We start from the raw sequence: 20,675 nt of genomic DNA on the forward strand, positions 1-20,675 counted from the left end.
GAGGGGGGGGGAGGGGGGGGGAGAGAGAGAGAGAGAGAGAGAGAGAGAGAGAGAGAGAGAGAGAACCTCCACAGCTCCAAGTGAAGAGTAAGTTGGCTGTCATTGTAACCACTGACGCTGACAACCAATTGGCTAATGTGGCTACACTGCCCGCAAGACTTTTAATGCTCACAGGAAGAATCTGCAACAACGGAAGTTATAAACTCAAATGATGCTTAGAAGCGAGTCACTATATGCATTATCCCGAGTCATAATCTCAAGACTAGAGTTTTAGGTCAGAACTAAGTAAGAATGGATGGTGGCAGAAATTTTTATCTGATCAAACAAAAGAGTAATCTTCCCTTCAACTGCTCGAAATGAGCTCGAGGTCGAGCATAATGTTTACAAAATTGAGCTCAAATTCTACTCGTATGTTAGATATACTTCATAGAGGATTAGGCCAAACAAAATACTACTGCTCCTTGTCTGATTAATTGACTATGAAATTTCTGTAAACGTATTTTTCAGTTTCATACCTCAGACATTATAATCCATGGTACACCACCAAGTCCAATAGAAAAACCGAGCACTAAAAACTGCCGAAAGAAATGTAGTTAAGTGGACATGCCATCACGGATGTGCATTTTTAATAGAATACCACATGTAAGACATACCAGAAGTCCTACTAGCGCAAATACTCCCAGTATAGAATCAGTATTTTCAGGATCCTGCATTCAGTGAAAAATATTGAAATAAAACAGCCTGAAGGTCCTCAATAACTGAAGAAGCAAGCGGACAAAAGAACAGAGAAGCGTCCCAGAACAGTACAGACCTTTAAATAGAACGCCACTGAAACAACGAGGCTGCTGGCAGTCATTAGTGAGCAGGACACCTGCAGAAACACATTAGATCTGTTTCCATAATGGTGATTGAGTAAATAGTGGAATCACAGTTTAAAAGATTGGTTGAACATACTATAAGAAGAACTCTGCGACCCGCTCTGTCCACCAAGGCTGCTGATATGGCACAAACAATGACCTTTACAGACAACAGGATTTTTCATTAGCAAAATTTTGATTGTGTGTGAATGAATGTCAGAATGGGTATCTGATTGGTGATGTTTACCTGAATAGCCCCAAGTGCCAATGTCGCGGATTTAGCTGATTCGACCCCTGTCAAAATTTGAAGACAACTTATAAACATAGATTCAGACTATGAAGTATGCATTCAGAAATCATGACAGCCAATGACAATGTTACAAGAACATGGATACAGGCTGTAAAGTGACGTGTTGTAAGGTAAGCTAGCAAAGTAAGGAGTACTAGAAGTCCAGTGCCCTATTGGGTTCAACTGATCAAGATTGAAGCATTTCTATGACTCAATTCAGGAAAGTCAGTCTCATTTTATGCTTGAATAGGAGTTTTGCATTCTCAACATAAAAAATTACTAGACATGCTTTATTTAATTTATAAGATGAGGACTATAATGTGTTTTATAGCTTAAGGCATTACCTGCAGACTGAAATATGCTACTTGAATAAAAGAAAACGCCATTGATACCACTTAATTGTTGAAGCATGAGTAATCCAATTCCTACCTGTAGGAGAGAAAGAAGAAACAAATTTCTATATTAAGGAAAATGTAGCAAAGTCGATGATTGAGTCAGCTCAGAAACTTCAGGTTTTAGAGGACGAATGTACCATCAAAGGGTACCAATATCGTTTTCTCTTGAGCTCTGAAAACCGGATAGCAGTTTGTTTGCTTGATGAACCCACAGATCTCTGGAGGAATATTATGCACAACAAAGACAAATGACGATGAAACACGTCATATAGACTTATTGATAAAAATTTCTCATGTGAAATGTGAATCACCAGGGTAAAGAATGTTATGGCACAAAACCAAGGATACCTTAATCTCATTTACTTCATTTGAGATGTCTGTGTCAAATCCCCGTAAAACTTGCAAAGAAGTCTCAAAATCTTCCAGGCCCATTTTAGCCTAGATTTTAAATTAAATCAATAAACATAAAACTGAAGCATGATTAATATAGAACTCAAGATTGTGTATCATACCAACCAACGAGGAGATTCTGGTATAAAGAACAGAGCAGGTATCAAGATTGTACATGGCAAAATTCCTGCAAGTGAAATTCTCAATTCAATGCATATACAAAGCAATTTCTTTAACATATAAGATTCAAATAGCTTGGGGCCTGCAATACAAGGAAGCAGTTGGATAAAACTACTTTAGTTTTGTTGAGAGCATAACCTGGGCTCTAACCTCTGTCATCATACTCAATCAGTTTCTTCAAAAGGCCTAGAGAGAAATGGCACAGAGTGCACCACAAGATCTCACTTCCAAGCAAAGGCACAGTTAGCTCGTATATATGTATGTACTAGTACGAAAGCATGAATGTGTCTTTTGAATCTTTGATTTGACTAAAATATCCATATAGTAATATTATTTAATGGGCTTTTGTGTAAATTATGTTGTTATTATTTAAGTTAATAAAATGTATTACTTCATTAACTCATTGAACTAATATTAACTCATTTTTAGAATGACTAGGTTCCTTTTACTTTGGCTAAATATATTTCTTGGTGCAGGTATATAGATAAATTTAATTTGAATATTATATATGCTTAATCGACATCTATGTCTGTATATTATACTATATATTACATATGCTACACATAATATATATATATATATGTATATTATAAAAAATATGAATAAGCTTGAAATATTTTATATTTCTTAACTTAAGACAAGATTACGGAGAAGAATTAATTATTATTGACTTAAATTCAACTGAAAATAAATGAAACTTGATTTATTCATTTACTATTTACAATATCAAAAAATGAAACCATTTTTAAGATTTTAGTAAGATTTACTAAGAGAAACATTCATATTCGCTAAATGAAATATACATGGATAAGTGAACAATATGGTGGTTCTTTCAAAATTAATCTCTTTCTTTATTTTTTTCCCCACATCAATCATACACAACAAATAAAGCATAATATGATTCATTAAAATAGTTTGTGAAAATCTTATTTCATTTTGGTATACAAACCCAAAACTTTTTTCTTTGTATTAATTAAGTCATTCATGCAACAAAAAACCAGAATAATATAAGGAGGAAACACAGAACATCATTATCCTCCAGGCAGTTGATGTTTGGTAACAGTGGCATATAGTATAGATATCTCGCTCTTCTTATCCAAGTGACTTAGAAATACCAGTGTATGCCAAATCGAAATAGTCTTCATCACTGAGAAATAGCTTACCACAATCACATTTCATAATAGCACCACATACAAACATATGATGACCAACCTAAAACTGCAAGTATCCTCCATGGTAGAAAAAGGCCCAGCAGATATGCCAGCATTACTCCAATTGTTATTGAAAGCTAAAGGGGAAATGAACAGACTGGATTAACGTTTACCACGCCACTACATACTGGTAATTAGTGAAGATAAATGTTGAAATAGTGAGAACAGGAAGAAGCTAACCTGATTTGCAGCTCCAAGGCTTCCTCTCATGTTTTGAGGTGCTATCTCTGCTATGTATACCGGAACCTATGCACATTTAAACAGCAGAAACACCACTGATTATCATCGCTACTCATATCCCAACTATGCATTTATAATTATTCAATTTAAGTTACCGTGTAAGAAATTATGCCGACACCAAAGCCTTCCAACAGCCTTCCCATAAACAAGAATGAGGAGTCCTATAGAAATGCAGTACATCTCAACAGTCAACATATTAGTAAAACGGTAGATAGTACACGCATTCATCCATGCTAGTATAGAACTCCAAGTCACAATACTCACTTTCGCAAATGAAATAGCAAGCCAGCCAATGATATTTGGAATTGCAGCAATCATCAGTGACTGTATTTGAGGATATCACATAAACACTTGTAAGGATAAAGAACAACTACGACAAGAAAACATAGCACCATTAAACATGTTGCTTAGAAATTCAATCTCATTGTTCCAAACCAGCTACAAACAAGAAAGCAATAAGATTACTGAAACATTATCATACCCCTTTTCTCCCAATATATTCTGCAATCTGCCCACTTGCTATGGCACCAACCATTGCTCCAATATTTGATAAAGAGCCAAATATGGAAAACTTTCCCACCCAGAAAACCAAAAGATGGAAATAAGAACCAGAAATGTTTTCTTTAAATTAATCTGAAGAGTTAATAGCAGAATTCCAAAATAAATACTACTAAAACTAGGATACCTCAGAAATGGTCAGACCAAGATCATTAATGATTTCATATTGCGTGGGATTAGAGTATCCGCACTGCCACATTTAAACAAAAAATCAACCAAAACCTCGAAAAAGAAAAAGAAAGATTCTTGAACTGCGTGGAATTAATCAAAATGTAGTAACTATACTGTGAAGCCAAATTGGATTGGGCCGAGCGCGACAATGAACACGCAGAGATATATGGAAATAGACTCCCGCAAGATCTGGACCGACGAGCCCATGATGCTGGACTGCCGGGAACCCAGGCCCGACATGCGGTACCAGCTGCCCGTGTGCAATAAGGGCTTGCGCACCCCATCGTCTCCGGCGTCCGTACTCATTCACGGCGTCGTATCACCCCCGGAAAATGGGTTCTTACGATTTCTTTTCTCTTGATATGTAGAAATCAGAAGGTTTCTTGGCAGCAAAAAGTTGGAAATGAACTGACTGAAGGTTGATGCAAAGCTTGTTGTAGGAGGTGTGAAGGAATGCGAGAAAGACGGAGGAGCTGATAGTTCGAGGAGGAGCATGCATGGCGGCGAACATGGAGGTCGATTGCCGCCACGTTTCACTGTTTTCATTATTTGACATCGATTCAAGAATGCAATTCTTGTTACCAATTCAAAGGGTGACGATTGTTCGTTGGTGGGAAGAAACAATACCAATTTTGTCCCGAATGGCATGAAGCCTTGTTCAGTTCTTCCGCCTCCATCATTTCATAAAACTATTATATACGAATTACGGATAGTTACAAATTTACAAGACATTACATAATAATTACAACGCAAATATATTTTAAAATTCATATTAGCACTTTTGGTGTTTGTTTTGTTCTATTAAATATTTCTTTCTTTAATTAAAATTTATTAAATTTGTCTATAATAGTAAAAAAAAATTAATGAAATTTTATATATTCTAATTGACTTATTATAATATCATATGATTAAATTATATTTATACATTTTAGCACGCTCTAAAACATACGAAATGGTACAATTTAGCATAAATGTATTCATAATTACTCTAAACCCCCTATATTTTATTTTTATTTTAATCAGTTGTTTTTTCTTTTTCACATTGATTATAATTTTTTTTATTTTTCACCATCTTTATTTCTCAATATTTATGAGAAAATTATTATTTAATAACTTATATTACAAGTCAAATTCAAAATGGATCGCAAAATTTAAAGAATATATTCAACTCCAGTTATTAAATGTTGTTATTTTTTTTTATTAGTCTAGTTGCTTTATTGATATTTTTTTTAGTTATAAAAAATATTATTGGAGTACCTGGTATCTTTAAATTATTAAAGTACATACTTTTTCTTTTCAATTTTACTTTTGATTAATGGAACATTCTATCCATTTTAATTATTTTTTTTAAAAATTTAATGAATTATGAATCATAATAAAATTTATTTAAAAAATGAGGGAGTATTGGGATAGATTATGGACTAAAATGTGACAAAGTGGAGATAAGGGACTATGAAAAGAATTGGGCTTTGTTTTTTATAAGTTGATGTTGGTAAAAAAGTTAGAATATAATCAATTTATTTGTGAAATTACTTAATTATCTTAATAAATGGATAAATTTTAATGAGGGGTACAACGTAGCGGGTGCAACTGTGCTGGTAAGTGGAACTGTGGAAGTGAAGGAGCATTAGGACTCGAGTCAAAGTCAGGGTCAGGGTCAGTCCGTTGACCCGACTGTTTATATGAGTGAGATACTGATTCCTGAGTTACAAGTGCAATTTTACCGTAATCTCCCCCCAATACACAAACTCCATACCCGTCTTTCTCCTTCTAATCCCTAACCCCCACCACCCTCCGCCACCTCCACCACCAACCGCCACCTCTACCACTACTTTTAGCTGTAATTGATCTTCTCAACGCGCTCCGTTCCCATGGGTGAGCAGACCCACATCCAAATTGAAACCCTACCTAAACCGGAATCCCAATCCCAGCCTCTACTGGAAACCCCCAAAACGCAGCAAGATTGCCAACCCCAATCTTCTTTGGACAAATCGGCGCCCAGTTCCGACTCCAGTGCACGGATTTCTCATCCTCAACCTGTCTCTTTGGCTGAGTCGTCCCATGCCACCGCCACTGAGATCTCCCATAATCCGCAGAACCCTTCCAAAATTCCAATTCGACCCCAAAAAATCCGTAAACTTTCCACCTCTATCCCAGATAAACCATCTACGCCTCAAACCACTGCCGATGATTCCTCCGTCTCCGCCTCTTCTTCCTTGGCTCTCACCACCACCACTGCCTCTACCACCACGGCCATGACTCCTGTCACGCCCACTACAACGCATTCCGCCAAGAATCGGCGGCGTAGCGCCTCCCAAGCTTCTAGAGTTCTGCCCCAAGTTATCAAACCCTTGTCCGCTGATGGCGAAATTGAATTAGCCATCCGCCACCTCCGAGCTGCTGATGCTTTGCTGGGCCCACTAATTGACACTCACCCGCCGCCTCAGTTCGAGTTCCACCATAACCCATTTCACGCCCTCACCAAGAGCATTCTCTACCAGCAGCTTGCCTATAAAGCTGGCACTTCCATTTATACACGCTTTGTCTCCCTCTGTGGTGGGGAGGAGTCCATCAGTCCTGACTCCGTCCTTGCTCTCTCTCCCCAGCAGCTTAAGCAAATTGGGGTTTCTGGCCGCAAGGCCAGCTATTTGTATGACCTGGCGAATAAGTATAAATCGGGGATTTTATCAGATGATACAGTTGTGAAAATGGATGATAGGTCATTATTCACAATGCTTTCCATGGTGAAGGGGATAGGTTCCTGGTCGGTCCATATGTTCATGATATTCTCGCTGCACAGACCGGATGTTTTGCCTGTGAGTGACTTGGGGGTTAGGAAAGGGGTGCAGTTGTTGTATGGTTTGGAGGAGTTGCCGAGGCCTTCACAGATGGAACAGTTGTGTGAGAAGTGGAAGCCTTACAGGTCAGTTGGGGCGTGGTACATGTGGCGGTTTGTCGAAGGGAAGGGTGCCCCGACATCCAACTCTGGAGGGGTTCTTGATGGTAGTGTTGTGCAGCCGTTGCAGCAAATAGAGCCACAGCAGGATGGGCATCAGCATCAGCATCAGCTGCAGTTTGTGGAACCAGTTAATGGAATTGGCAACATTGGGTAGTCATTATATTTCTTTTTAATTAACCATCTGACTCATGGAAATATCTGCACTATTAGATATATGCATTGCTGAAAACTGCATATGTTCACTTAATGTGGATTTGTTGTATTTAAATAATTTTCTCTTGAGGTGGATGAGCTTTATATGATGTTGAATGTCCTAAACTGTTTTTAGCTGGTGCCTAACATTTCCCAGAATATGTAGAGCTTGAAATAAGCTAGAGGTAGTAATCCTATTGTCTTCCTGTATTGTTTAAGCATTTGATTTAAGTTGCGAATTTACAATTCAAGCTTGAGTTCCCAAATGTCTAATTGATCAATGGCCAATAATTTGTGATGTATGATGTGAAAGTGTCCATGGGATGTTCATCTAATAACAAATGGTTAATGTAGGATTTGCATAAATGGACTGTCTTACGTGTATTTTGCTTGCCAGAACTTTCTCTATCATTTTCATTTGTAAGGGATATAAAAAATTAGGAACAAGTTGAGAAGAGACAGGAAGTGCTGTATGTTTGGTGTAGGTCCTGTAGGAATAGTCTCCAAACTCTTCCAGTTGTTCATCCTAATCTTTTAGGCCGACCACGAGGGAAGTGTTGTGTTCTTCTCACATTGCTGATATGATAATAAGGATTTAGCAAAAGGACCATGCAGCATGTGATGCCTGCTTGCCCAATGAAGGCAGTCTGCCGTAGGTAATATATATATGAATTTGCTCTTGTGGAAATGGTGTAATTGTGTTGGAAACACAGTGCAAAATTGAAAAATTTCATTCATAGGTTCCAAGTTGAATTTCTGTGGGCCATGAATTGGTTGTTGAAAAGTGGTCAACCATGGGCAAATTGTGTGATCAATCATTTGTTTGAAATTTTTTTGTGAGAATTTGTTTCTATACTTGCATTACGTTTAATATCTTTTGACTAGTCTTTCTTTGGGATACTATAAAAGTATTAGGCCATAGCTACAGTTGGCAAATACTCATACCGTCTTCATAATTGCCCTTGCCTGAGTAATTTGTTGAATCTTTCCTGGTTTATCTTACATTGATACAATGGATATGCAAGATTAAACTGAAAATAAATAAGTTTTCGCTTCCTTTTTGTAGAATTTTAAAAAGCTTTCTTGAATATTATGCAATTGGTCACAAATAAGAAACTTTAAATGTATTATGTCCAAATATAATTTAGATTCTTGAGAAATTTTCTGAGTTAGAAGTTGCCCCTTATCTGTAATATTTTTGTGTGTATGAGCATTTGTGAAGAATGTTCTCTGGTATACAGGTACATAGCCCTTAAGTCTAGTTGAACATTTAAGATATTATATGTATGCCGTTTAGTGGAAATTATGCCAGCTTCAATCTTTGTTAATCTTGTGTAACTGATGTTTTTGCAGACAATACATATAAGATGAGTTTGATTGAGATTAATCAGTAATAGGCAACTATTTTTTGAGCTGTGATAAGGAGTTGGTGGAGAAATTCTTGAATGAATCATATGGTGTATGAAGCTCACTTTTCTTGACCTAGGAATAGTGTAATTTTTCTTGCTATCCTTTGGTTGCATCTTTTTTTTATTAAGTTACTAAAAAATCAATGGAATTTGATTGATATTAATGTCTGATCCAAGTATGATGTATTTTTGACATATTACTTTAATATTAATTTTTCCCTATGCGAGTTTTCAATTTCCATTGTATCATTTTGTTTGTGTTGTCTTTTCCATTTTTTAGTTTTCGTTTCAAATGATATTCATATCTCCTTAATATCAGATTATTTCTGCACTCCCAAGAGTTCACCGTCTACTACTCAATTGCATCCAAGTTCTTGCATGTTACTTTATAATTTGTTGGCTGACCAGTGAGTATCTCTATAGCGCTGAGAGACATCTCCCATAGAAAACTTGCAAAACTTGTATTTGAGTGGGATCGTAGAAGATTTTCTTGACAAAAAGACAGTTGTTTGACTTGCATTAGAAAAGCTAGTCTACTCGTAGTTGCAGTTGGAAATGGGAAGACTGTATCCTCTAGTATTTGGATGTAGATAATACTGAACTATGCTGTTGTGATACAAAACCGCTGCAATAGCTGGCAGTTTTGTATGACAAAGACCGTCAGCGCATGCGTACACACATGCAAGGACCGCTGCTTATAGCAGCGGTTCTGACATATTCATACTTGGACGGGACGCATGCATGCATCATACGGTTCACGGGCTTTTGCTTGTAAAGAAGTTTGGATTTGGGGAGAGGTTGCTTCCCTATAAATAAACAACATCTCCCCCAGAGAAGGACCATCACAATTCATTAGCAAAAATATACTGATCCAGATAAAAGAAATTTTATTTTATTTTGTTTTTTCCATTGAAAGTTGGTTACATTGGTAATTTAGGTCCACATGCTCCAAGTGTTTTGTATGGACCGACGAGTTATCGGTCTGAAGATGTGCTCGGAGGCCAGGTTGCATGTTTACATGTTTGACAAGGCGATGTATCTTTTTGTTTTCAAGTTCTTCGGCAGTCCCCAAGTTACATATCTATTCTACACGTGTTGCAGAACATGGTTTTCTTTTGGGGTTATCTAGTGTGGTCATGCTGAGATTAACGTAGACCTAATCATTGGTTTAGTTGAAAGATGGCGACCTGAGACACATGCATTTCGTTTCTCAATTGATGAGGCACTATGACACTTAGGATATCGCATACTTGTGTGCCCGACTGTTAGAGGGTAAGATACCCGAAGGGTATATACAAGTCCAACACGGGGTTATTCAAGATTATCATGTACATGGTCCTGTATACACGCCTAATGCATGAGAAATTTGTTGACTATCGAAACTTGAGTAGAAGTATGATTGCAAAGCATTTGCTTGTATGGTCCGCCGAGACTTAACATATGACATTAAGTATGTGCAACAGATTGTGAAAAATTGGGAATAACCCCATGTGACATTAAGAATGTGCAATAGACTCAACATATAATAATTTTGAGTAACCCATGTTGGCCTTGTATATACCCTTCCGCTATCTTACCCTCTACCTGAAGGGTCCTCAAGACTGCAATGTCATGAAGTGTCACAGTCGCATCATCAATCTAGAAATGAAATTTACCTGTTTGAGTTTGCCATCTCTCGACTGAAGCAGTAATTAGGTGTGCGCCAATGACCACACATAACCCCAAAGAAACTCATGTTTTGCAACACCTGTAGGACATGCACGTGACGTCGGGACTACTCGAAAGCAAGATATGCCTCCATGTTGAACATGCAAATGTGTATCTTGGCCTTCGAGCACATCTACAGACCAATGATTTGCTTGTCCATATTAAAATTAGCCATGCTACCAACTTTCGATGTAAAAATAAATATTGAAATATATATATATATATATATATTATCTTGATTTGTGTTTTTTTGCTAATGAATTGTGGTAGTCTTGCACAAGGGGTGAGATTGCTTATTTGTAAGGGGAAAACATCTCCCTAAATTCAAACTCTTAACAGGTGTAAGTCCGTGAACTTACTTGCATGTGTCCCGTCCAAGGACGACAACGGTTCTTGCATGGGTGCATACATGCGTCCCATCAGGGACACCCTTTGGCATATAAAACAAACAACTTTTGCGGCGGTTTTCCTTGGTTCTTTTAAAAATTGGCGTTTGTAATGCTGGTTTTAAGTCAGTTTTTCATTTTTCTTTTAGTTAAACCTTTATTTGTCATAGAGGTTCCCATAAATTTAAATTTGTAGATTTCTACAAAAGACTGTATGTTCGTATTTTTTTCTGTAACAATTTTTAAAATATGTTTTTCTTGGTTCTTTTAAAAATTGGCGTTTGTAATGCTGGTTTTAAGTCAGTTTTTCATTTTTCTTTTAGTTAAACCTTTATTTGTCATAGAGGTTCCCATAAATTTAAATTTGTAGATTTCTACAAAAGACTGTATGTTCGTATTTTTTTCTGTAACAATTTTTAAAATATTTCCCCAAGGCTTTTGAAGTTCAGATATGAATGCTTCTGACAATTCTGTTTTGACAATGTTGTTGCATTCAGCATTCGTTTGTCTAGTTTGTTTGAGTGTGTTTGCCTTTTGTGAGTGGTTGATTTACTTGGACTTCTCAACTGATTGACGGATTATTGATTTCTTACAGTTAATTCAGTTGAATGGAAAACACTATATGCCCAATTTTTTAGGTTTCCCACGAGATCAGGCAATTTGTCATTTCTTAATAGCAATAATCTAAAGACTATTGCCAGTTTGTCAGGCATCGAAGTATAATTTCATGGTCTGTAGAGTAATGACGCACTAGCCCTTTTGATTAGCTCATTTGGGTACTTCTCATTAAGCTTGGCTTATCACATTAATTCCATGTACATCCTAGTTGGTCTGAATGTTTCCTAAACTAATGCCTGGAGAATTACGCGGACACGTCAGAGGAAAGCTTAAGATGGACAAACTGGGGCCTTGAAGTTTAGTTCTAGATCCATGGATATGAGTTTGTTGGAGGTCTTCGTCCTGCTCCCTTGTAATTGTTTGAAATTTAATTATCTGGTTGGTTCTATGCCTAAGCTCCCACCTAGATGCACTTGGTTTTTGCTTGGAGAAAGGTTGATATTTGGCTGTCTTGGACTTAGTAAGAAGTAATATTTCCCAGGGAAAACTAACAGTGTCAATGTAGACAAGTGAAAGATTAAGGCCTGCAAGACACTTCAGATACTGCCCATTTGTTATCTTGTTTTCACGTTCTGAACATATTCATAGGGAGATGGATAAAGTAGCTTGCGTTTCTTTTAGCAAGGCATGGGTGGAAGGATTCTACATCCCAATTTATGTTATGAGCTTTGCAGATAATTGGATCTCACACTCTGTGCCATGGAACTTCGCTATTCCTAAGTCTATGTTTATTGTCGTTGTGTTGACTGGTTCTATTGATGTTGACTATGGAATTGGTTTAAAAAAATGTCTTTAACAAGATGCATCTATTGGTTTATATCTATATATATACATGGTTATGCCTTTAATATTCAAGCTACAGCTATTGCTATATACATGGTATAGTACATCCATTGTATATACATGGTATATACAGTGTGAAAATAGTCTGAATGAATTCTGTAAATAGGTTATGATGATCGATTATCAGAAAAGATGTCATGACATCCCCAGAAATTCAAGACAATTTTGATCCTCGGAAGACATAAATCATCCATACTGAGGTTCTGAACCATTGTGTTTGTTGGATTCGCTGCTAGGTGGAAGCATGTCTCGGCCACTTCTAACCTTACTTTCCCTGCTGTCTACTGTTTGTGGCAGTATTCTTATTCTGTTTCTATCAGCTCTGTCTTCTCTTTGTGTGCTTTGTAATTATTAGATTACTTCTTCATAAGTTGTGTTCTCTTTTCCTTTTTGATTTCTTTTCTTTCTTTCCATGCTTTTACTCTAGGGCATGCATTTGGAACCAGTGATAAGGAAACACTGCTGCCGACTTAATGATTGGAGATTTCTTTGCTTCATCTTCCTGATCTGTGCTCATTTAACAATTCCGGCATGTCAAGGAAAGAATTTCCATGAATCCTGCCAGATTTCCAGCATCCCCAATGTTACTCTTGTAAGCTAGCTCCTGCTATGTTAATTCTAGTGATAAATATCTAGCTCTTTTATGCTCAAGTTAATAGACTTTGTTTAGAATGAACTAGTGGAAGCTAGGAATCCCGGGAGGACTTGAATTGAGATCAATCTGGGAATTGATAGTTAGAAATCTAGCATATGTAGCATTTTCTGTTTTACCAATTGTTCACAAGTCTTATTTTAAGCGGTATGCATATGTACAAGAGGTGGTTGAACGTCAAAGTATTTCCTCAGATTTGTGAGTATGGTGTTTCCTGCTAATAATTTGATTATTTCTTCTTTGAACTGCATAAACTAGTGTGGAATCATTAGCCTATACCTCTGCAAAAGTTTCCCACCAAAAGTAAAGTAATATCACACACAGGGAGCATGGGGGTTTGGAGTGGAATCCAATTCTTGAGTGCAGCAGAAACACACACACCCAACTGATGGGATGCAACTGTCCATAGTACCATCTATTCCTCCAAAAGTCCCTCTCCATTCACTTTGTCCTCTCATTCTTGGGCACACCTTTGGGTAGTGCTTAGGCTCATTCGTTTTTCACATCTCTTTTCACTTTATATGATGATTATGAAGCCCACTTATTAAACATCATAACCCCCATCTTTAACTCATCTCATTGTATGAATTCTTGAAACGTTCCGTAATCCAGTAAAGGAGTACTCTGGTTTTGGTTATAATATATACATCAACTTAATTGTTGTATAATTTTGATCATATTTGCCTTCAATACTCCAGAAATAAACAGGACGCATTCTTAGGAGTGTGAGGCCCCTGTTTGGCAAAACAATTTCTCTGTTTTCTTTTTGGTATCAACAACTCCTTACATTGTTCAATACTTTCAATCTGATTACATTATATCAACAATTTCAAATTAAAGAATATTATCACTTTAGTCAATATGCTCGAAATATTCTATTGCATTTATTATCCCTTTAGATAAATAATATTATCCCTGCATATATGACCTGCCCTCCTGCTCGCTCCACTCTCATATTTTGTATTAGAAAAAATTTCGTAACTGACTTTCACAGTTAATAAATTTTATTAGTTATAATTAAATTAAACACAAGAATACCACGAGACAGATGATAGTTTTTGCATATGAAAAATTATTTAAAAATGCAATTTACAAGATTTATTTGCATAATCTTTTCCATATTCATATTTTTGAAAAAGGGACCTTAAAGGAAAAAAAAAATAAAGTATATAATCAATTATCTAATTATTCAAAATAGATCGATCGAGCGTGGCATTTAGAAGATCGAATATGCCCTAGAGAAGAAGGCTGGAAAATGGAGTGGAGAGTTGTGGTAAGGCTTTGGCCACGTGTATCAGTTTTGAGCTACTAATTACATGACGGATAACATTATTTTAATCACTGCCCTCTAATTTCCTATTGATCTAATTAATGCTTGGAACTTGTTCCTTCAATTAAGAAAGATGTGGTCCCCACACCTTCTTTAATTAATATTACTTCATGGGATTAAACCCTAACTTTTGTCTTGGTTCTTGCATGTGTGCCCAGTTTTCAAACCCTAGAAACATATTTTCAATATATAATAATATGATTAATTGAAATGGAACCCTAATTATGATGACATAGATTTGTTTATATAATTAAAAATTAGTAGCGTGTAAAAAATGAATGTGTCAGAGAGACAACAAAAAGGGGAGGCAGCAGGTGGGGTGTGTACAGTGATCTTTGTTGATGGATAATATATGTTTACTTTTTTTTAAATAAATAAATGAGATAATTACATTTTCCGTTCTCAAATTTGATATAATCTTATATAAATATATGTAGTTTGAAAAATTATATTTATTATTTTTTAAAATTTGTTTTAATATTTATTCAATATTTAAAATTCTTATATTTACTGATATTAATAAAAAATAGGATAAAGTTTATACTTATTCCCAATTGATTTATTACTGATTTATTATATATTAAATTAATTTTTTTTATGATCAGATTAATCTTATATATCTTAACATATTAATGGATGTGAGGAGCTATACTTTCATTGTTATAAGTGTAGTTTTATTAAAATAAATTTGTTTGACTTGCAATAAATCAATTGATGATAAGTATTATTCAGTTTTTCCCCCCTATATCAACAAATTCAATGAATTTTGAGTAATGGAAAGCCTATTTATTAGACGAATGCAAACCTCAGGAATATTAGATTAATTTTTTTAAATTACAAAGAATTTACATATAATTACACTAAATCTCAGGAAAGGAGAGTGCAATTATCTCTAGCTAAATTGTTCTTTACATTATGAATAATTATTACTGCAGTAAAAAGCAAACATAATGTGCATACTTAAGTTTTAGCTATTGGTTAATTAATATTTATCATGGTTTTAGTATGATAGCATTTGTCATAAATTTTAGCTATAACTAATATTTTGGTCTGATCAATAAAAATAATGGTCAGTAAACATTATACTATTTTGATTAATTGGTGTCTGTTGGGATTTTTTTACTTTTTACTGTGATAATTAATTACCATAAAAAAGAATTAAATTTATGCTAGTAATAGATGTATGCGTGTATACGTTTTATTCAAATTTTTGTCCAATTGGGAAGTCGCAGTTGTATAATTATATATAACTTTTGAATTTTGAATTCAAAACTTTCTAACCACAACAAAGAAAATTACATAAGGGGTATTTTAGAGCTTATAAATTAACTATTAATTATTCTTAACACCCAAACAAATATTAGGTAAAATTGCACTTTTTGTCCCATAGGATAAGGAGTTGCACATATAGTCGCGCTTACAGGCCAAGTATATTTAGTCCTATAATTCAAAAATTGTGCACATTTATTATTTTTTAAGTGAATCGATTAAGAACTAATGGATTTTTATTTTACTTAATCTGAATTTTATTTTTTCATTCACATTTATGTTTATTGCTAATTTCTTTTGTTGTTTTTTTTTATTTCTTTTTCTTCTTCTCTTTTATTATCTTTCTTCCTATGATCTTCTATAAAGGACTGATCTCAATAATGTTTGAACAATTTGAAGGTATTTCAATCATCAATATAAGAAAATTAAACAATTAAGAAAAAATCCAGGGGTGGATTTTATTTTTAGAATTAATTAAATTGGGTGGAAGTTAATTGAATAACGCCGAAATATTCTATTCAAATTACATTAAATTATTTTTTTCAATGCAATTTATAATACTTTGAAGATATTTTAATTATTTTTTGCTTTTTTCTTGCCTCAATTTTATTAAAAAAAACTGAAGTAAAATGGGTAAACATATTCAATACAATTTAATGATAATTTTATACACAATTAGTGATGGTACAATATAATAACAATTTAGTAATAACACATGTACTGCAACGACTATATGAAATTATTATCACTAAATTGTCATTACGTACAAATCTTTAATTATGAACGAGGCCTAATTTAGTCGATAAAGTTAAAAAATATTAATTCAAATCCACCTATATTTGGATATTAATTTATATATATTGATGTGCATAAAAATAGGTTGGCTCAAAGAGATCTAAATGATCCAAAAAAAGAAGAAAGAAATGAGAGGCCCGTAACATTCTAAGAGACCCACATCATGAGAACGGCCCACTGAAAAATTACTAGGCTCAACCCAAGAGGGAAGCCCAGTTCAGTTCAAGAAGGAGGCCTGGTACAAAGTCTACCGAACCTCAAACCTACCTTCCAAGCCCAGCCCAGGAAAAGAGAAGCGGCCCCAAAAAACTGGACTCCCTGACCTAGAAGGACTCATTGTAGAAGTAGGAGTCCTCCCCTAAAGGTGTGGTGCTCAAGTCGAAGGAGGAGATAAGATTGTGCCTTATCTCTAAATTTTTGCCTTTTTTTTTTTTTTTTCTCAGAAATACAACTTACAAACAGAGTTAACACCTTTTTTATAAATACAGGCAGCATCCTCCCAACAGACAAGCTTTCAAGAAGCTAAAAATTATCTTGCTATTTCGCTGCAACTCTCAACTCATGCTTTTGTCATATTTTACTCTGAAATCCTTATTTTTATTTCAATTTCATTTCAACACCCCTCAACGGGGACTCTTTCTTCAGTCCTCCAATAGGGACGCCTTCATTCCTTCAAAAAATAAAAGTATATTAATAATTATACAAACTCTCAGTGGAGTTCGTGGTAATTTGCCCTTTAAAAAAATATATAAAAAAAAAGAGTAGGTTATAAAGTAAATAATTCACAGAGCATATTAGTCCGTAAAAATATTTTAAAAAAGTACTAAAAAGAATACAAAATTATAATTCATAATTTATAAGAACATTTTGAATAGTTCACTATTAAAATGGATAAAAATCTAATGGAAACATATAAAACGACTTGTTGTTAGACATATGGTAAAATAATAGAATTACTTATAATGTCTCAAATAATATAAAAAATATTTATAATTATATCCAACTCTTAATTTATCCTAATAAAAGAGACTAACATAACGCATTATTCCTCACAAACATAAAAAAACATAGAATTGAGGTCATTACAACTCCCACTCTATACCGTTGAATATGTTCAATGGTATACATAAAAACTAGCTAGCCTACTACAGAGAACGAGTGGCAGTAGTAGGGCTTGTGGTGGGGTACAACGTACCATCTTCATATAATAACTACATCCAATGTGAATCACATTTTAGGCCTTGTTTACTTCCGTTATGAGATTTAAATGATATAGATAATTTTAAATTTATAATTCAATTATAATTATAGTAGTGAGTTTTAGTTATTGATATTGGATTCATTTAAAATAAAGTAAATAAAAAATTAAATGTGATTAAGTGGAATATTCAAACTTGATACGTTCAGAAAACGCACGAGTCCAATGGATACGGACAATTGTTCAAGGCTTGAACCGAAACAAATGTAAATCCTAAAGGGAGGACCTGCAAAAAAGGCGTTATCACTCCAACGTCAGAATTAGTATCGGACTTGATATTGAATAAAGGTAAAAAGTATATAAATATGATGAATAAAGTTGGTAAAAAGTGTAAGAACACTTGATAATGTGCTTAGAGAATGTTTAAAAAGTGAGAGAGGTGTGAGGGACGTGAGGGGGTGTCTATAGAGTGAGAGAGGTGTCAAGAAGTTGTCCTCTATATGGAAGAGTAAACCTGTATTTATAGTGGGGTGTCCTTGCGATGGGTTCTGCACGTTTCCTTCATTCTCGAGGAAAAATGGATAAGAGCTGTTTGGATAAGCCATGATCTTCCTTTATCTTCTGTTAGGTGTGCTTTTAAATGCTTATCCCCAAGTTGGGGGAGACCCTTCATCAATGATGACTCCTAACCATTAGGGAGTTCTAGCAGCTAATTAGTCTATGATTTTGGGGGACCTACCTCATCTGCAAGGAGTCTCAGCCGCCAGGGATGTCCTTCTTACTAAGGTTGATGTGGTTCCAAGGTGGCTATGGACCTTTGAAATGAGGTGCAATGTGGGAAAGGTTGCCACGTGTGTGGGCCTTTTAGGTCGAATGTTTTGGTGGTCCTTAATCATGGTCTGAGTTGGGGGATGTCCTAGGCCTCCACTCTTTGCCAATATGTTTTTTAGAAGACGTCCGCCAGGGCTGCTTACTAGGTCGTCTTGGGCCTCCTACAATGCTACGGGCTTCTCGTTTCTTTCTTATTTTTGGATCTTTTTGACCCAGCTTATTTTTATATGCATCACAACTAATAACTCAAAATAAAGGTGGCCCAAATGTTTATCATCTTATTGTTGAAAATAAGTCGAAGAAGTTTTTTTAATTAACAACTTTTGTATTTAATTTAATATTTTTTAAATTAAGTTGATTTAGAACAAAATTATAAGTAGTTCTCTATCAACTTTTACAACTCATTAACAAAATTTGTAAATATTAAATTATTCTCCTAAACACTTTTCGGAATAAGTTGGTGAAATTATACTTTTAGTCATATAGGATAGAGGGTTTAATATTTTTAATCCTCTAATTTACGAAGTTTTTAAAATGATTATAAAATTAAAAACTCGATATATTTAATTTTATATTTTGTAAAACTTTTAAAATAATTTTAAATTAAAAAATTTCGACACGTTTAGTTCCAAAAATTTGATTAGGCAGATGACAGAACTAAAATAATTGTTAGTTGGACGGTGGAGGCCAAAGAGTCGGTATAAGTAGTCAAAATTGGTGGTGTGGGTAAAAGAGAGAAGTTGATGAGGAATTGGCATTTGCCAAAGAGAAAAGATGGGAAGAGAGTGCCCAAAGCCAAATGGTGTGCAGAGACTTTGCACTTTGCACCCCCCAACTGCAACAACCACTACTTAGTTACTGCTTCAGACACAGAGGGAGAGAGAGAGAGAGAATTTAGAGAGAGAGAGAGAGAGAAGTTGGAATAAAGATGGAAAGAGAGGAGAATCTGACACACGCAGATATACACACACAAGAACAGGGCCATATTAGTGCCGTGCTGTGGACCATCGTTTTCACTTTTGATTCCACAATACTCTCCTCTCTCTCTCTCTCTCTCTCTCTCTCTCTCTCTCTCTCTCTCTCTCTCTATCTTTGTGTTTAATGTGAATCACATTTTATGGTGAGTGGGCTGTGTGTGTGTGTGGCTTTTAGTCGCTTTCTAGTAAAACTCTTGAGTATTAATCGCATTCTTATGCTGGATTCTTGATTAAGATCAGAATCATGAGTGCAAGAGTTAGCCCCAAATTTGACTTAATTAGCAAGAGCAAGAGCAAGAGCAGTTTTAGGATTGGGGTTTGCAGGAGGATTCCAAGGCAAACAATTCGAACTAGTTATGTCCCATCAAGATTTCTCTACTGGTTTTAGGGTTTATGAGAAATACATTAGTAGAGAGAGAGAGAGAGAGAAATAGTAGAAAGAAAATGGTGAGAGGCAATAATTATGAGGGAATGGACCATTTTTGCAGGGTGTGGAAGAGAACCAACATGAGGTTGTCGGTTGTTTTGTAGAGTAAGTCCCTCTCTGTGCCACCACACCCTTACACCAAATTCCCCAACTTATCTCACATCAATATCATCTCACTCATTTTACACACAAAACACACACTCACTCCCCTCTCCTCATTTCTTTATGGGCTTTAACTTAACTTCAAAATCCTGGATTCCTGTTGGGAGACACACAGACGACTTCTTTTCTTGCAACCTTATACTCTCTCTCTCTCTCTCTCTCTCTTGATTACTTTAATCCCTCCCCCCATTTTCCCTGAATCAGTGCTATTGTCCACGTCTTTACATGCCTTGCCTGAAACTTCATTTGCTGTTCATGACGGTGCTGCACTGACATCTTCTGTCGTTTTATCAAAGGTAGAAGTTTTTTTAATTGCTGAGTGGCGGTCCCATATCTTAGTCTTATGTCCGAATTTTGTTTCAAGATTCTGTGATTTATTACTGTTTCCAACCCCTCCCTTAGATTTTCTTGATATTAATTAAGCCATTAATTGTGGTCAATTCTTTTATCTATATGCTCCTCCATCTCCTGCTTGCCTGTGGGGTGAGAATAACATGAAAATGGGGTGGTGGGGTTTGCACTCACAAACTCCAAATTAAACCTCAGATAATTACTCCTCACTAATTATCTGTTCTAACATTAGCTCATCAAAGTTGATGCTTTTAAGGAAAAGGTCAGAGGTTGATGAG

At 35.4% G+C, this 20,675-nt stretch overlaps 3 protein-coding genes across 5 annotated transcripts in view; 2 read left to right on the forward strand and 1 right to left on the reverse strand.

The window, feature by feature from the left end:
• LOC105177996 (sugar transporter ERD6-like 6) overlaps positions 1–4,947 on the reverse strand; it is a 5,342-nt gene extending 395 nt beyond the window's left edge. The window contains exons 1-17 of one of the 2 annotated variants that reach the window (XM_011101320.2): positions 4,406–4,947; positions 4,248–4,310; positions 4,044–4,133; positions 3,827–3,886; positions 3,658–3,723; positions 3,503–3,568; positions 3,324–3,399; positions 2,054–2,118; positions 1,890–1,979; positions 1,679–1,759; positions 1,491–1,575; positions 1,105–1,151; positions 955–1,017; positions 812–871; positions 654–707; positions 516–575; positions 67–181 (exon numbers count right to left, since the gene is read on the reverse strand). In XM_011101320.2, the coding sequence (XP_011099622.1) occupies positions 67–181; positions 516–575; positions 654–707; positions 812–871; positions 955–1,017; positions 1,105–1,151; positions 1,491–1,575; positions 1,679–1,759; positions 1,890–1,979; positions 2,054–2,118; positions 3,324–3,399; positions 3,503–3,568; positions 3,658–3,723; positions 3,827–3,886; positions 4,044–4,133; positions 4,248–4,310; positions 4,406–4,597 (1,333 nt within the window). In that variant the 5' untranslated portion in view covers positions 4,598–4,947. The remainder of the gene's footprint in view (positions 1–66; positions 182–515; positions 576–653; positions 708–811; positions 872–954; positions 1,018–1,104; positions 1,152–1,490; positions 1,576–1,678; positions 1,760–1,889; positions 1,980–2,053; positions 2,119–3,323; positions 3,400–3,502; positions 3,569–3,657; positions 3,724–3,826; positions 3,887–4,043; positions 4,134–4,247; positions 4,311–4,405) is intronic. The other variant, XM_011101321.2, reaches the window with a different exon arrangement.
• Positions 5,988–13,307, forward strand: LOC105177997. 2 transcript variants are annotated; one of them, XR_849080.2, is made up of 3 exons: positions 5,988–7,400; positions 12,512–12,605; positions 12,833–13,307. XR_849080.2 is itself a non-coding variant. In XM_011101322.2 (2 exons), the coding sequence occupies exons 1-2, from the start codon at positions 6,163–6,165 to the stop codon at positions 12,852–12,854; spliced, it is 1,260 nt and encodes a 419-aa protein (XP_011099624.1). In that variant the 5' UTR covers positions 5,989–6,162; the 3' UTR covers positions 12,855–13,262. The 2 variants fall into 2 exon arrangements, 1 of the variants encoding a protein (XP_011099624.1); XM_011101322.2 differs by lacking the exon at positions 12,512–12,605 and having other exon boundaries at positions 5,989–7,400; positions 12,833–13,262.
• LOC105177998 (zinc-finger homeodomain protein 6) overlaps positions 19,557–20,675 on the forward strand; it is a gene marked incomplete in the record, with an annotated part of 2,452 nt that continues 1,333 nt past the window's right edge. The window contains 1 exon segment of the mRNA XM_011101324.2: positions 19,557–20,675.

The sequence above is a fragment of the Sesamum indicum genome, linkage group LG15, assembly GCF_000512975.1.
Source record: "Sesamum indicum cultivar Zhongzhi No. 13 linkage group LG15, S_indicum_v1.0, whole genome shotgun sequence".
In the NCBI taxonomy this organism is placed as follows: Eukaryota; Viridiplantae; Streptophyta; class Magnoliopsida; order Lamiales; family Pedaliaceae; genus Sesamum; species Sesamum indicum.